The following is a 17,639-nucleotide window of genomic DNA, read 5'->3' as shown; positions in this document are numbered from 1 at the left end:
TGAATATTTTCCGTATTCCGTGATATGACGTCATGATATTACGCAGCTAGCTGCGCGTGTTTGTATGCACGCATAATTAGCTCACGAGATGTAAGTCAACATGGCTGACAGCTGGCGATTTCAACATCATTCAGGAGAGGAAATCAGCAAGAAGAAGGTTAGCACAATGCCCAAAAATACAGCAAAGGCCAGATCTACGCTTAAAAAGATAAAATCGTTAACCCCTGCTTGTTCTTACGAAATACGGGAAATATCTACGGTCTGGTGCCATATCCGGCCTCATGGAATATGGCTCCAGACCGTAGATATTTGCCCGTATTTCGTGAACAAGCAGGGGGTAACTAATGATATATTACTGTCTGGCAAATATCAACCAAAGTGTTTTCCCATAGTAAGTAGGGGATGCTTGATTATTCTTAATATTTGTGAGCAGAGAATATTGTTTGCCAGGACTTAAAGCTGTCACCATCTGCCTGCTGGGCAGCGGCTCTGCCACCAGCACATTGAAACTACATGTACTGTGCATGTACAGTATGTATGGCTGATAACATGAACTCATGCATTTGCAAGCACCTCTTGTGTGTATGCCTAGTCTCCGTTAAGACCTCCCCACTTGTAGTAGCATGTGGTTGTCGGCCTGCAAAAAGAATCTCGTTTGGTGGCACTGGAGGCTTCCAGAGAATTTTGGGAGGAACGGGTTAAGATTCCAATTTGCAGAATCCGTGAAGCCTTCCGTGGTCATGTGTATGGACAGAAATTCTATATCGCAATTGTGATTCAGCATTGCAATTACATTTCTTGAACAGTGTAAAAGCAGCCAAGAGTCAAGCCACCAGTGGGGGAAGCAAGACATAGTCATTTCTCTTATATAATATATTTTATTATTTTTTTTGACAGGAGAAAAATCAGGCAAGCACTCTTGTATAATTTAATACTGCGATGTACATGTAGGCAGTCCCCTCCATAATCAGACTTTCCACAATCCTTATGTGTTTTGAGTGTTGATTGGCACAGAGACCCCCATAGAGTTGCACACACTCTCCAAAGTCCCTCTCACAGAACAGATTAATCATCTCAAATCCACCACTGTAAAGTGCCATTGAGATTGCATAAAAACAAGTTGCCAATGGTAATGTTAAGAGTCAAACTACTACTTACCATTTGCAGATTTTTTTTTTTTTTTTTAGTACAAGCTTTATTGCATCATAAGTACAAATCTGTAGTTCTAAAATGTGAGTTAGGGATAGAAACAACCATTGTAAAAAATGTTAATCAGTATAATCAATGTTGAGTATTATACAAAATATGAACATTAGTTTGATTATAATCATTTCTAGAATAAACTGTCTACAGTTATGGTTTATTGAGAAAATAAGTGACATGTCCTTATATTTGTGGCTTTATTGCAAAATTTTTTATCTGTGGTAGTATGTGTGGTGATACAACTGAAGTGTTGTATGCATCAAATGTGATAACTCATACATTTTGTTGATCACTGCTCTCAATGGTAAACAGTGGCTTTAAGTTATGAGGTGATCGTACAGCTCTGAATGGTTTCCTTCAATTTTACCTTTGGATGCCTTTGCTCATCAAGCCTCTCCCTGGTCTGGTGCTTTTCCTTGACATATGCAGTCATATACAATAAGTGGCCGCTCATTTCTGTTGTTTTGGCATTCTGTGTTTCTAGATCAGAAAATGGCAGACTTTCCTTCTTTTTCTTTTTTTGCGACTGTCTGTAGGCTCCTTGCTCTCCTATTTTAGGCACGTTCAAGAGTGCTGCCTGTATATTCTAGATAGCTTCAGATTATTTGATTTATTTTCTTTATGTGTGCCATGCTGCCAGATGTGCTTTGACCAGAAATCATGCATGCACTGTATATAGTGATTGTTAATGTTGTAATTTGCAAGTGAAATGTTCTCGGAAGTATGACGGCTCAAACTATGTTCTTGTTTGAGAGCGAATTCATAGCTTTGAGACCAGTAACATTGAAAATAAGGGGGGGGGGGGAGGGGTACCTCTGCTGGAATCGACATCCATGTCTTAGACGAGATCTGAGATGTTTAGCGTTGAGTGAGTTCATGTGCTTATGAGTTATGAGCTTGCTCCCACTATTAAGATTCATCATTTAACAGGTTATGTGTTTTGTCATTATTTGCCCTTTTGGAACATGTAGGCCATTTTAGATCATCTTTTGGGGGTGGGACGACTAGCAAATGGGGAAAGGGAGTCCCATCTTGACTTTATGGATCATGAACACTCACGACAAATTTGATTTCTTTATAAAATACCATGATTATTATTGTGTGTATGTGTACATGGTAATTTGCTTTTCGAATGTAAACAATATTTGTTAAATGAATATTGATAAATACTCATTATGCCTTTTACATAGTGGTATCACGTAATTCTAAAAGCGTAGATTACCTATTGCATGTAAATGCAATAAAAATTGAAGGGGGAGGGGGCTAGTCCATGAATAGGATTTGCTGGACCTCTGCTTTTTTTTTTCTTCTTCTTTTTTTTTTTTTTTTTTGTCAAAGAGCACAGTGATAGCATCCATGAGAGCCACTGCAGTGAATATTGCAATCGAAGCATGTTCATCTGGTGTAGATGGAAGTACCTGTAGAGAGAGCTCTCTCCTTCGCTTTTGCTCTTCTCTCTCCTCTCTCTCTCTCTCTTCCTCTATCTGTCTGTTTTTATCTCCCTTTCTTTTTTCTCTTTTGTCTGTTCTTCTATCCCTGTCCCTCCTATGCCAAGGGATTTGATCAATGAAAGTATAAAACAGTTCACATCGTACCATCCCCTGTGCCATTGCACAATGTATGTCATTTACAATTCATGTACAAGTGTACTTGGAACAGAGTCTGCAATTCATGTAAAAATCATACATTATGAGGAGCATCTTTACATTTCAACTGGCTAATGGGATCTGAGGGATTTGATTCAAACACTGATGCTTTTTGTTTTGTTTGGTCTCTCTCTCTCTTGTTCAATAAAACTGTAAAGCCCAAGCATTGTGCTAAAAGTATCCATTTATACTCTTCTCCATGGCTATATGGACTTTGTGCACTGAAAAGACTTAATGCTCAAAATTTGCTCCATGACTGGAATCAATAAGTAGCTCCTGCTCAAAGTGATATACTTAGTAATATGTTGATATGACATGAAACCACCAAATGCAGTCCAAAATAGCACAGCAAGATTTTCAGCTTACATTGAAGATACAAGGTGTACGTACTGTATGTGACTGGATAATGATGTACTTTACAGTGGTTTTGTGTATCATTGAATCAGTGTGAAGTACACTTGTGTATTTGATAATGTTGGTGCCAAACACATGCCCAACACAGGATTCCAAATATTTTGAAAGCAGAGACTTCAACTCTCCCGTTTTCGACGGGAGATCTCCGGCCGAAAACCCATTTTTGCAAAATCTCCCGTTTTCCCGCTTGAGATTTAATTTCTCCCGCCCTGGCTCTGTGTCTCCTGTTGGAAATGATTTCTTACTTATTGCTATCGTATGTTGAAAAAATAAGCCTTAGATAGCACCAGAGAGCATCTAGAACCCTGGGAACTTCGCACACATGAACTTGGAGTCTCCCGTTTGCTAGGGGTTTCGGGCGGGAGAATCTCCAGATCAGAAGGTGCTTGGGGTTGGAGTCTCTGTGAAAGCCAAGATGAACTTGTGCTGGTTCTTCATGTGCATTGTTTGTGGTCAAAGAAAATTCTATTTGATTGTAATCTTTGCAAACGTTTTTCTTTAACAAAATATTAAGATTTTGTGTGACAGATTTGCAAATGATTCTAAGATTGATAGCAGTTTTACATTAATTACTGATTGTGCATTACACTTATTATTCATTACATTTGTCCCAGCAGAGTATGTTTACAGTATATAGTCTTTTTTCTTCTTTTCATCTAAGGACAAGTTCACCTTCACAGACATGTGGGTTGAGTGAATACGGCAATATTAGTAAAACACATCAGTGAAAGTTTGAGGAAATCAGACAATCTTTTCTAGAGTTATGAACTTTTGAAGTTTCTGCTCACTGAAGGCTGGATGAGAAGACTACTATAGCTTGTGATGTCACATGAGTACAACGATATAAAGAAAATATAAAGAAAATTCAACATATTTTCTCTTTCCTTGTTTGATAAATGGTCTTTTGACTTCCCTCTTTCAGAAGGCAAGGGGAATAGTATTACCCTTAACATACATCTGTGACAAGTTGAGGAAATGTACCCTTTTTTCAAAAAGTAAAATTTTGTGAAATTCTCTTTTTATTTTCTTTATGTCGTTGTACGCATATGACATCATACACTGTAGTAATCTTCTCGTCCAGCAGTAACTGCGCAGATACTGTAAAAATTCATAACTTTTGAACGGATTGTCCGATATTCCCCAAACTTTCACTGATGTGTTCTACTGATATTGTTGCATTCACTCAATCCACATGTATATGAAGGTGAACTTGTCCTTTAAGAGAATGAATAGCTTATTCAATCAGGGTATAACAGTTTTGTTCCAACAGAAACTAGTTTGTTTGTTTGTTTGTTTTTTTGCACTTCAGTCAGCTGTAGTGCAATCATCCGAGATACGTATTGTACGTATGAATAATGATAACCCTGTATCAAAGTGCATTATATTTTCAGTGTACGGTATCAAGTTTACACATACAATGGGACATTTTGAATGAAAAGCAGAAATTTTTGTGGTTTCCTTGTTCTTTCAAAAAATTTTAGTGTTCTTTTATGTCACAATTCCAGTTGCAACATTGTACAATGTATTCCAGAAATTTGATGAATATAGGTGTGTAATTAACTCTGCAGAAAACTTTTGAAAGAAACTGTGTGAACGGATGTTTATCTTGCTTCATCTTGTTTACATTCTGTGAACTGTTGATTAATCACATACATTTGTAGATACAATTATCTATTCAAACCCTATGCAAATTGGGTTTTTTTGGTAATGCGAATTGAAGTAACATCATCGAGTGCAATTCCCTTGCTTTGCTTATGCAGGAAAATCATGGCAATGCCCAGGACGAGTCATAACAGTGCTGAGCGCAGCTCGCGAAGTCTTGGCTTCTTCTTACAGTGCAATGCCGATTCGGATTCCCAGTAAGTTTAACTTTTTCGTGTGATAGCAATTTATCTGTGATATAAGTGCAGAAAATAAAAACCTGCAAATGCCATATCAACCATATGCTCTCACACTTGCATAAATTCATGTTATTCATAAGACAGTGTCAGTGAAAACTGTGGGCACACAGGTGCAGAATTATTGGATTAAACACACACACAAAGAAGAAGTGATTGCACAGAAATTTTTCTCTTTGCATGAGATTAACATTTTGAAGTTTTCTCATAATGTCTGTGGGAGATAAGAACTGGTATGATTTTTGTTTTATCCTTGGCTGTGTCTGAAGGGGAAAAACAAGAGAAATGCATAGTAGTAAGGTTCAGGTGATATCATCCGTCTTTATCTGAGATACTGTTGGAAAGTTGGGGGGGGGGGTTTCATAAGAAATTTGACAAAATCGTAATGAATGGAGACTGTTCCTACTGCTTTTCACATCAGGGCAAGTCCAAGATAACGCGCACGTTACGTATGGGACATTCAGAGACTTTTATGACCTGAAAAATAGTGTTAATGGCCTTTGATCATATTGAACTTCATCATGGTGATTGATATCTAGGAGAAGTATAATCATGTAAAAAATTGAGAAAAATTACCTTGACAATTATATTCTAAAAGAGAAAATATGTGCCGTTACGTATGGGACCAGAAAAATTTTGTTTTTTTGAACATTTTTTTCAACCTCAAAACTCTCTGAAAGTATATCATTCTACAACTTGTAACTCACTGTGATGAAAGTCACAACACTCAAGATTATCACAGGTAAGTTTCATGTCATTAGGCAAAAAGCTCTAATTACAGGTTCTAATTAAAGACAGACATGACGCGTTACGTATGGGACAGTTACGTATGGGACAGTTTGTCCCCCATTCATTTAGTGTGTGAAGAACCATGTTTGTGGGTATTTTGCATAATTATTGAAGTAAAATCAGTTGAAACTACTCAAATACTGATCCATATTGTCAAGGAAACAATATTCCCCAAATATTCACCATCATAATCATATTCAATCATATTTTTATATATTTATGACCAACCTGGGTATGCATGCCCTTTTTCCCCCATTCGTTTAGTGTGTGGAGAACCATGTTTATGGGTATTTTGCAAAATAATTTTGCAAAATACCCATAAAATTTTTTTTTGCATAATTATTGAGGTGGAATCAGTTGAAATTACTCAAATACTGATCCAGATTGACAAGGGAACAATATTCCCCAGATATTTACCATCATAATCACATTTAATCATATTCTATATTTTTATGACCAACCTTAGTATGTATGCCCTATTTTTATCAGGATAGTTACTACTGAAAAATTGAATAATATAAAGTGTTTACTTCCTATGATGAAGGGCAGTTTGCCATTCAGTTTCAATAAAAATCAACTTGACACAAGAAATATCAAGTTTAATAAATAAGCAATACCTGCTGCATGGAACCCCAGTGATCGAGTAGATATATGATGTCTGTCTAGCAGTCAGGTCATTGATTCGAGTCACACCTCAGTATGTATACCCAGACATGAATTTTGTTGTGGCTACTATTGAAAACTGAATAAGGACAATTTGTGTATCACTTGCAATAAATAAAAAATCATTTTACTTTATTTTTTTTTATCACAACCATTTCAAATTGGAACTCTATACATAAACTTTGAATTCCTCTAGTCTTAAGATTGTATGCTCTTAAGTAATTCATATAATTGGTTTCCAATCATCTCATTAAATGTTGAAAACTGAATCCTCATTTCTACAAAAAACTATACCATCCCTTTAATGCTAATTTTTCATTGTGTATTTTGCCATTTTCCCCTCCCTCTTTCTGAAAATTGTTCAGTCAAGTTCATGTATTGTTTCAAGTGTCTATAACTCAAAAAGTAGCTACAATGTTGGGATGCTTTCTTCAGGATGATTGACCATTTGTGTACTGAGAGACCTTCCCAGCTAGCTACATGCATTCACATGCAATATGTATGAGGATGTCCCATACGTAACGCATTTGTCCCATACGTAACATTATTTCAATGCCTAATAAAAAATGTTTCTTTTACTTTTTTTTCTTTTTTCTCTGGTATTTAATTTCTCTAAACAATAAATTAGAACTTTCCAAAAGGGCATTAAAATAACCTTAGCAATTTCAGAAAAAACCTAAAAAAATGACCTCATTTTGTTACGTATGGGACATCTCATGATAGGACACGAGCTAATTTGCATAATCATTTGCATAATCCCTAAATTTTCATACCAAGTTAAACTATGTGATGAACTTCTTATGTCCACATATAAATCAAATATCATTTGCTTTCCTTTGAATTAATATGAATTTTTATAAATGTCCCATACGTAACGCTGTGTTTCACATTTATGCAAATGAAGCCCTTGAAATTTGCATAAATTTACATAATATCATTTTTTCCTCCATGGAAATCAAAACTTCAACTCATAAGCTTCAAAATGATACCAAACATGTCAATATTGAGCGAAGATGAAATTTTACCTTCTGAGGGGACCTTATCTTGGACTTGCCCATCACTGGAATTGCTCTGTAAACCCAACCAACCAGGTAAATAGCATCTTTATGTTCCTGTTCATGTTCATGTTCATGTTCATGTTCATGTTCCAATATAAACTGAGTATAAATTGGACTAATTGATGAATTATATTATAATCTTCCTCATCAACCCCACAGATGGATTATGCTCAGATTTAACTCTGTAGTCAAGCCACATTTCCATTAGCTATTTTCTGAGATTTGGAAATGGATTTTCTGACTTGTCTCTCGAGTTGTTCTAGTGCTTGTCATTTCTATGTTTCCTTCCTCTCTGCGTTCAAAGAACATGGTCCTGCCAAGCCACTGCAGAACTGAAGCTGCTGAACCAACATGGGGGATCTCCCCACGTCAAAAGTGAGTCCAATCATGTGTGTGTGTGTATGTGTGTGTGTGTGTGTGTGTGTGTGTGTGTGTGACGGTGCTTTAGTGGATCAGATCTGCTCTTCAATAGTCATTTTATGCATTTCCACATTGATATCAAAATCAAATAGTGCATTCTCAAACCCTCTCTTATACCCCGGTCACACAGCACTCAACGTCTAAATCACGTACAAAAAGTTATGAAAATCTAGTGGACATGGTCGTAAGTGGTAATTTTTTGGTCAATTTTGGTTTGACCGTGCTGTGTACGGGGTACTGCCGTTGCCGGCTGTTCCACTTCTGAAGCACTGCCTAAGCATGACTTACCACGTCCAGCCACATGTATGTACGGGGAAAATCAATTGTCAGTGACAAGCCGCTAAACACACGCTTTTTCCAGTGATACCAACGCGTAACACACGTCAGATGACAGTGCTCTGCCCGCTAAATTTTCGCGTCTTACCGCGTCTCCCCAAGTTTCAATCACTGCCAGAACATGGATTATCACATGTGTTTCACGTGTGTTGCACGTCTTTATCACGTGTGCCACCCGTGGTTGTCAGCGGAGTAAAATTTTGAGCAGTTCAAAACTTTTTACCGTGTCCGACGCCGTTCTGATTTTTCCCTGCGTCCTGCCACGTCTATAAATCGACCGTAGCTCATCTTAAACTTGACATCAATGCAAACAACATCGTCTGCTTCACGGGAGACCACTTTTAGACGGGTTTTGGCCATGATTAAGCCGTAAAGCGCTGTGTGACCGGGGCTTAAGGGTCTCTCGTCTGCGTGCTGATGATTCCATTGCAGTGTGCATTCGCTTGGCAAAAAATGTGATCTGAAAGATGAGATGCTGACTGCATGGTGTCCGTGCTGTAGCCATGCCAAGTTGCCGCCAGACAAGCATTGCAGATCTGTCCAAATCTGAGAGTGGTGTCGATAATGGTTAATTAAATGCGGAACTAGATTGACTGGCTCTGTGGCTGCTGTGACTGGAGGCTGTATGTAGGCCCATTTGGGCAATGAGGTGTGAACAAAAGCCGATGTCATTAGTGGAGTTGACGCTCTCTCATTCCATATTCATTACAAGCAGGGGGGAAAAAAGAGAGAGTAGAGTGTAAGGAAAGGAATTAAGAAGACAGTTGGCATTAATAACAGCTCATTTTTCTCTGTGTTGGTAAATTATAGATCAGGTTATGTTTGGTTTGGTTTGTTGTGTTTTAGTTTTAAAGCCCATACATTCTTCTTTTTTTTCAAGAGGTATCCCAACCCCCCCCCCCCAAAAAAAAAAAAAAATGTTGTTTCATATGTGTCTGTGTTTGATTGCATTGTACATGTAGTGAATATATGTTGTTAATCAGTGAAATAATCTTAAATTCATCATTCCATCAAACTTGTTTAACCAGAAATGTTTCAAGTGTTTCTTTCTTTTTTTTTAAGGACATTAAGATTGACTGATCAAGATCAATTCTGGAATTTCTCCAGTTATTCTGTTAGAAAAATATACCTTTATTTGTCAAATTTCATTGGTGATTGCAATAGTGTCATATTGAACTCCTGTGAAGATGGTCGTAAAACCTCATGTAATCAATTATGTCAAAATCTTAATCATCTGTGAATGAGTAATTTAAGTATTTAGTATATGGACCCATATATTGATCTCTGAAGGAACAAATGCATGTATTGCAGAATGCGGATATGATATGAGGGATTGATCAAGAAGCATTCCACTGATTTATTCATGTACTGTTGTCTCTGTTGAGCTCATTACCACCTCCCCCCCCCCATTTTGTGTGTTTTTGTGGTTCTAAAAGTATGACAATGAAATTCATGGATCATCTAGATGCATGAATTGCAACTGTCAGTTGAACAAAAATGGACTGTAGAGTCTTGGTATTTGGGAGGAAAGTTGGTAAATCGGAAAATGAGTGGTGCTCCCTTCTGTCTGTTCCATCTTCTGGAAAAGTTCTGATATTGTCATTTGGGTCTTGGATGGCTGCATCCACAGCAGGCAGCCCCACACATTGCGCACGCACTGCGGTGCCAAGAACTTGCCAATAACGTGGTACATGCTAAAGCACGGTATGCATTCCCAATGTCAGAGTCCTCAGCTGAAATTTGCCATTACCATTAGAGGTGCTTACCCTTCGAATCTGATATAAGATTTTACGGACCATTTGGCAGCTGCCACGGACACTCATAACAGTTGCAGCCTGGATGATTTGAGCAAAGAAGGGCAGAAAGACAACAACAACAAGATTCTGTGCCATTGTAGATTGCATTCACAAGCTTAAAAACAAAAGGAAGAAAAAATTACATGTGTACATGTAGTGCGCAAGGGCACATTGTCATGTAATTTCTCTGCATTTTTTACTTCTCAGCATTTTTTACTTCTCAGATGACAAGTAGCTATTTCATTTCTGCATACTAGTAATTTTTCTTTGAATGATGTGTGTTCACTTGTAGTTCTGAGTCTTATATTTCCTCCAGGCCTACACTTGTACTGTAAAACCAGAAACATTTTGCAATACAAAGTTTTCGGGAATTGGAGCCGACAGCCTTTTTCACTGTGTGATACTTTCACGTAATGCAGTTAGCATTCAATGCATTGTGTAAACAACAATGCCCACATGCAATTTACTTTCGTGAATTTTGGCTCTTTGCGAAATTCACAAAAGTTTCATGCATGTTAAAATTTATTTATGGCAATCAATTTCTGTCATTTTTTGTTCCGTCATTTCTCCTCCAGTTCATTTTTGTGTCTGTATTATGTTTCTCCATCCGTCATAATGTTTTCATTTTCATTGTTTTCCTTTTTTTTCCACAGAAATTTCTCATCTGTTCTACAGCAAAGAGAATGACTGGGGGTTCAGCCACTTCATGGCCTGGAGTGTAAGTTTACAAAGCATTGTAACCTTCAAACCATTGATTTGGATTGTTCATGTAGGTGTTTTTACAGAGCAAAATGGGAAGCGTTGGCTGCTCCTTGTAAAGATTTCACAATGCTACAAATTATCTCAAGTGGAAAAGGAGGGCAAATTTCTCTACTGGGATGCATAATCATGATGGCATACTGATAAAATGCAAAATGAAGTCAGGCTTATTTTGGTATTGTCTTTCATGACAGAGAAGTAAAGAATCTTGTACTGTACGTGCCATGTATTTGCGAGGGTTTTATTTTCGCAAATTTTGCAAATCTAGTGCTATTTGTAAGTTTAACAACGCAAAAATATTAACTCTGATCCTGACATAGATATGACATTGAAACGTACATGTACTGGTATGGAGAACACAGTGCATGAACAAGGTGCGTGACGATACAGATTTAGTAGTAGGCCTTGGCGCACCTATACTGTGTGAATAGATGCACACACTTCCCGTTTTCTCCATCCATGGCTGTACTCCACGATGACAAATTTACCCACCCCTGAAAAATTGTTTGGAAGTCCGGATTCACAAAAGACTCGCTTAATTCATTGCGAAAACAGTAGCTTCATTATCCGGCACTGCATAAACTTTAAGAATATGTATGTAATAATAAGATCGTACTGCAACACTAGTGACTGCACAGTTTTGGCAGACGTCTGACTCCCGTACTGACCAGGTAGAGGCTCAACCTTGTTGATTTGAGGCTGAGAACTGACCTCTCTCTTCCCACTGTGCTCGTGCCCATTGACTTGCTAATTTACCAAATTCATGTTACTTCAGATGACCGCACAGCCCACCAAGTCTTACGATAATGCCCCACTTCTCCACCAGAAGTGCAGGCATATCGTTTTGAGCAATTTCGTGAATTATTATAACTGATAGTGTCGTAAACAAGATTACTGAGGTTCAAACGACTTCATGTGATTAATGTAATTGGTTCTGGTATGTCCTCAATGTTCTACTTTCTCCTCTTTCTTTGCATGGTTTCTGTCGGCAGGACTTGTTGGACCCAGAGAAGGGCTACGTGAAGGATGACGCAATCACTCTTGAGGTTCATGTAGTAGCGGATGCCCCGCACGGTGTCAGGTAATGGGTCACATGATATGATGGTGTGATCAGCTTTGCCTTTCCTCCCCCTATCCTTTAAGTCACAAGAGCAAACCTGTGAAAGAAATAACAACTCTTGGGAGAGTTAAAAAAAAAAATGTGACATAAATTTTGAATGTATTGAAGTAACATTTTGGTAGTCCCGGAGCTGTGTGTGAAAGATGAGCAGGAGATTTCGGTTTTCGCACCTGGCACTTTAAGCTGTTAATTTGTTTGGTTTTATAATCAATTTGAAATTTGGCCTTACGTAGAATGTAGGGCCCATATTAATCCACAGTCTTATTCTTATTCTGTAATTTCAATTATATGTTCACACCTTGCCTCAGTGGTACTGTAGCTGTATTGATAAACGTGCCAACTGTAGGTATATTCGCCAATATGCCAGAGTGTGGTACTTGAATGCATGTATAAAGGACCCCCTCTCTGTCTATGACACACATCCATATTTCATGATGCCATGGTCGTAAAAGGTGCCAGCAGCATTACTCAATGATGAAGTTAGATCACTGTGCCCATGTACGGCTGTTTCAACAGTTTTTTCCATGGGCTTTTATCAGTGTAAGACGTTGACAACCTGCGTCAAGATGTGATGAATTGTCTCAGTTCTGCATTAGCACGGTGTTGCTTGACTTCAGCTCTTCGATTGTTTGCAGTGCACGCTTTGAATGAATGTGCGAAGTTTCTCCACTTTGAGTGAAATGATATGCACTTCTATCCTAAGAAAGATGTGAAAGGAACACAGTGTTCTAATATTTTGATAGCAGAGTCATCGGAAAGAAAAAGAAGTGAACCTTTCTCTTTCACAAAGCTTATCAATTACTTACTGTATGTAGTCCTGCAAGCTATGTTACTTGTAGCTGCCCCCCCCCCCCCCCAATATCAGTGACTGTTATACACATGCTTATGGTGAAATCACTCTTTCTCTCATCATTTGACTCTTTTTTTAACAAGAGTCACCGATCTCTATGAGGGTTTTGATTTGTTTTGTTTTGTTTTTGTTGTTTTTCTTTCGCTGCCTTTCTCCAGTCATTGCCTACAGTAATTCCAGATTCCAATGCTCTCATGTACCATAAAAGGTTCGTGACAGTTGAAGTGCTGTGCAGGCCAGTGAATATTGAATTTACACCATAGACTGGCCCAGTGTGAGTGTGACATAGTATAGCCCTCCGTACTTTTTTAATCATCTACTGAATTTATCTATTCCCTTATCTCCACTTCTCCCTTCCAGTTGGGATTCCAAGAAGCTGACAGGATACGTGGGCCTAAAGAACCAGGGAGCCACCTGCTACATGAACTCTCTACTGCAGTGTCTCTTCTTTACAAACAAGCTGAGAAATGTATGTACTGTACATCAACCTCTCTCACAGGGAATTTACCTAAATATGTGTATATTACTGTAAAAGCGGAAATTTTTTATGTTCGGCAGGCAAGATGAATTTCATGTTTTTTTTTATTCTGCAGAATCAAAACATAAAATAGTGTTATAACTAGAAAGTGTCATAACTAGTTATATATAACAAACAAGAAATTTGCTTGCTTTTATTTTCACGCTAGATTCATTTTTGGAGTCCAAAGAGGCCTAGGCTAGAGGCAAAATGACAAACATCTGGGGAAAGCAATCACATAGGATTACATACAAGAAGCACAGTCAGGGGAGGGCTAGGGATGCAGAACAAAGAAAACAAATGAGGTGGGTTAGAAGTTAAAGGCAAGGAGCCAAACAGGTAAGGAAGGGGGATTAGTTAAGCAAGGGGATGAACAGACAAAAGTCAGTGGTGGGCCAGTGATGATCCCAAGGATCATGGGGGCAACCTGTGAAGGATAAAGATGAATAGCAAGGCAACATCAAACAAGATAAGGGACAACAGAAGGTTAAAGAATAAGACTTTGACTGCTAAACCACCCCTTTTGTTTTCTTTGTTGTGTGTCCCCTTGCCCTCCTCAGACTGTGCTTGTTGTGTGTAGTCCCATATGTGATTGCTTTCCCTACATGTTTGTCATTTGACTCTGATGAAGATTCTGCTAGGATCGAAAGCTCAGGCCCCTTTTGACTCCAATTTTACTCCATAGCTTGCCAGTATTGGATAAGCTGTTTCAGCAGCTTTTTAGCTACTTTTAGATTCATTTTGCATGAAATGTTGAAAAATTTTCACACCACAAAAAATGTCCACTTTTACAGAACTACAACAAAGGAACTTCTCATCACATGCCTTACAATATGAATAGTCAGGCAGTGGAAAAAAATGATAAAGCATATGAACGTAGATCTGCACACACACACACACACACACACACAATGGATACACGTCAAGCAGTATGTTAGCCCCCCCCCCCCCCATTCATTCTTGATGCAGTATAGAACAGATAACTTCTCTCTCCATCATTGTGTTCTTCAATAGCAGTAGTGAGGATATATCTGTGTCAGTTATGATGTTTTGTGTCAGTGTATATATTTGACTGTCCATCACAAAAACTAATAAAAAAATCGCACCCCTTGATTTTACATATGGTCGCAATAAGATGAAACAGGTCGACCAAGGTCAATCTTGAGTTTTTTCCACTTTTTCTGAAAGAGCTATTCTTCTACATTATTCCCAAGTTTGGGATCATGAAATGAATCAGAAAGTGTGTTTTTCAGCAGTTTTTCTGCTACTTTTTTTTTTGTAGGGTAGTGTGATCAGGTATGTCTTAGAGGCCCCCTTTTCATTTCTTGAAAATCCTTTGCACACTCTTCACTTTCAACTCTAATAACTTTTGAAAGGATAATGCCTACTGCTTTGAAATTTGGCATTAATCATGGACAGAAATGTGTTGATAGAACGTGCCTCAATTTCAGCTTAATCTGATAATCCCTTCATTGCTGCTGCTCCCGTGGTTTACATCCTGTTTTTCGTCCATTTATTACACAGCCAGCACAGTGTAAAGATTAAGCACTTGAATAGACCCTGTATTGAAGAGCCCTCTTTTCTCAATTCACGCTCTTCCAGAGCGTGAGCTTTCTTTCCTGTATTCGATAGGTTAGAAGAGTCCCATTTGAATTGAGTTTATACATCATTTTTAAAGTTTGAGTCTGCTCTTTACGAATGAGCTCTTAAATAAAAATCCATGTTTGGCGACTTTTTTGTTGGTTTTGTGATGCAGGGTCACATATGGGTGCATTTATGTATGTGTGCATATCTATGTTGCGTTTACGTGTGGACATATTTTTTTTAATGCCTTCCGACATGGACCAGATGCAGAGATGTATCCAAGCAGACTGTGCACTGCACACCAAAGTTGTGGTCGACTATTATTAGTATTATGAGAATTCACTGGAGGCATGTAGTTCATAAATGTTTTGGTTACAGACTTTTTTTACATTATGATACACTGTGCCAATATAAAGCTAGAAATTCCTCAGACTAGGGGTACAATGTATGTTCTAATTTCATTTCATTTTTTAAAGCTACAGGGGGCCAGTTTCAGCTGTAAAGCTTCAAAACAAGGGTTGTAGTGTCCATTCATTTCTTCACAACTGATATTTTGAACGATGATTCTGTTTTTTGCGAATGCAAGCATTTTATAATTTCATGGCAACAATCTGTTTTCTGTCTCCTCGACAGGCCGTGTACTCGATGCCAACGGAAAGTGACGACTCCTCAAAAAGCGTTCCCCTTGCATTGCAGAGGGTATTCTATGAGCTCCAACACAGCGACAAACCTGTCAGTACCAAGAAAACTAACCAAGTCGTTTGGGTAAGCCCTGGGGTCCAGCCGAGATTTATACGCAATGTGCCTAGCGCTATTTGCCTTGGCGATTTATTTAGTTATTCATTTATTTTTTCCTACAAGACCAACCTTGGTCTTGTCTTCTCTAATCACAGAGGGACCAAAGTGCCATACACAGGTGTTAGTGGATTATCATTCATATGTATAGAGTACCAGCAAAGCGATGCTTCTTGTTGGTCACTTTTGTGTCTCATTCTTGAGGGCAGTGTTTGAGTACAACTGGCCACCTTGCCTATCTAGTAGGAGCATTCATACTTGTTTCTCAGAAAAGAGGAATGCTATTTTATACGTGCAAATGTATTCGCCATGTAACTTGCAAATATGATATTCAATGAATGTCATGAATGGCATGTTAGATATTGTCACATGTGGTTAAATTCATCATCAAAAAAATAGTGTCAGAATGTGCAATCAACAAGAGTGCAGTAAAAACAATACATACATTCTATTTGTGGTTGGAGGAAGAATTTCCCTTCAATGTTGGTGTATTGATAATCTTTGCAAATATCACTCAACTTGTGAAATACGTGTACATGTATATGGCATACTGTATTTTTTTAAGCGTAAGTTGGTAGTTTAGTAAGGGATACAATGAAAATTCCTATTTTTTTTTTTAAGGCAAATGTTTATATCAATGTACCTATTTGTAGCACTTCAAGACTAATAGACATCGGTTGGTATAATGCAGTCTATTGCTGATAGTTTGGAAGTTGTGATTGGACATTTTGTCATTCGTAGGCCCTCCCGTTCATGTATATTCGGTGATTAGTGAAGGGTTTGTGAGGTTTGTTTATGAAATGGTAAAGAAATTAGTCTGTGTTTCCTTTTGTGTTTTGATTAATCTTCATTTGCTCCACTCTCTTCACAGGTGGGAGACACTAGATTCTTTCATGCAACATGATGTCCAGGAACTCTGTCGAGTGGTGAGTCTAAAAAGATATTTCTGAGCGGAGAAGAAAATGAGCCAAGGGAGAACAGAGCCATCACCATTCTTACATTTATTTCAAAGGCGTAAAGCCTAACTAAGTTAATCTGTGGTCTGTGATGTTTTTGTAGTTGGTAATGTGATTGTAGGCTAATAAGAGGTAGAAAGGAAAAAAAAAAACACCAAAAGGAATGTTAGTAGTTGGTTTTTCATGCATAGTTTATTATACCAAAGAAAGATGAAAAGAACGATTTAAAACGGCAAAGATTCTCCGTTTTGCAGATCTGTGTAATGCTCCGACGTTTCTTCATTCTTTTTCCTCCTCTCTTTCCTCAGCTTCTGGACAACATTGAGAGCAAGATGAAAGGAACAGTTGTGGAAGGAATCATTCAAAGCTCTTCGAAGGCAAAAATGATTGTAAGTATCATGGCCGTGCATGTTCTGCTACAAACTTTTTTTTTATTGTAAAAGTTATGATATAAAGATAAACAACATAAAAACCCACAGTAATGTTATTTCTGAGATGAGGTGGGTTAATTGTCTTGTCAAAAACTTATCTCTGCATTTCCATTATTTCCCATTGTAGATATTATTTTTCAAATGCAAACTATTGGGAGGTGATTATGAAGACAAAACAGTATTGCAACTATTGGGAGATGATTATGAAGACAAACAGTATTTTGTAAGCAATATTGTGATTGCATGACTAAAGTAGCATTAATTTGTAATAACTGGCATGATTAGTGATTGTCATTACCGTAATGGATGACCAATATGGTTTCCCTCTCACATTTGTCCTTCGTTTCTAGTCTTACATCAAGTGCAAAACATGTCAAACTACGAGTCGCTTGAGGACAGAGCAA

The 17,639-nt window shown here is 37.9% G+C and overlaps 1 protein-coding gene across 1 annotated transcript in view; it reads left to right on the top strand.

Annotated features, from left to right (window-relative positions):
- LOC139714856 (ubiquitin carboxyl-terminal hydrolase 7-like) overlaps positions 1–16,752 on the top strand; it is a 39,563-nt gene extending 22,811 nt beyond the window's left edge. Inside the window, exons 4-10 of the mRNA XM_071626502.1 lie at positions 5,024–5,122; positions 7,976–8,046; positions 10,877–10,941; positions 11,975–12,063; positions 13,313–13,421; positions 15,687–15,818; positions 16,720–16,752. Coding sequence (XP_071482603.1) covers positions 5,024–5,122; positions 7,976–8,046; positions 10,877–10,941; positions 11,975–12,063; positions 13,313–13,421; positions 15,687–15,818; positions 16,720–16,752 — 598 coding nt within the window. The remainder of the gene's footprint in view (positions 1–5,023; positions 5,123–7,975; positions 8,047–10,876; positions 10,942–11,974; positions 12,064–13,312; positions 13,422–15,686; positions 15,819–16,719) is intronic.
- The last annotated feature ends 887 nt before the right edge of the window (positions 16,753–17,639 follow it).

Source organism: Diadema antillarum, unplaced genomic scaffold (genome assembly GCF_040938485.1).
Source record: "Diadema antillarum isolate AM-2024a unplaced genomic scaffold, OU_Dant_1.0 seq00002478_RagTag, whole genome shotgun sequence".
NCBI classification, from domain to species: domain Eukaryota; kingdom Metazoa; phylum Echinodermata; class Echinoidea; order Diadematoida; family Diadematidae; genus Diadema; species Diadema antillarum.
This window is presented reverse-complemented; position numbering and strand designations above follow the sequence as displayed.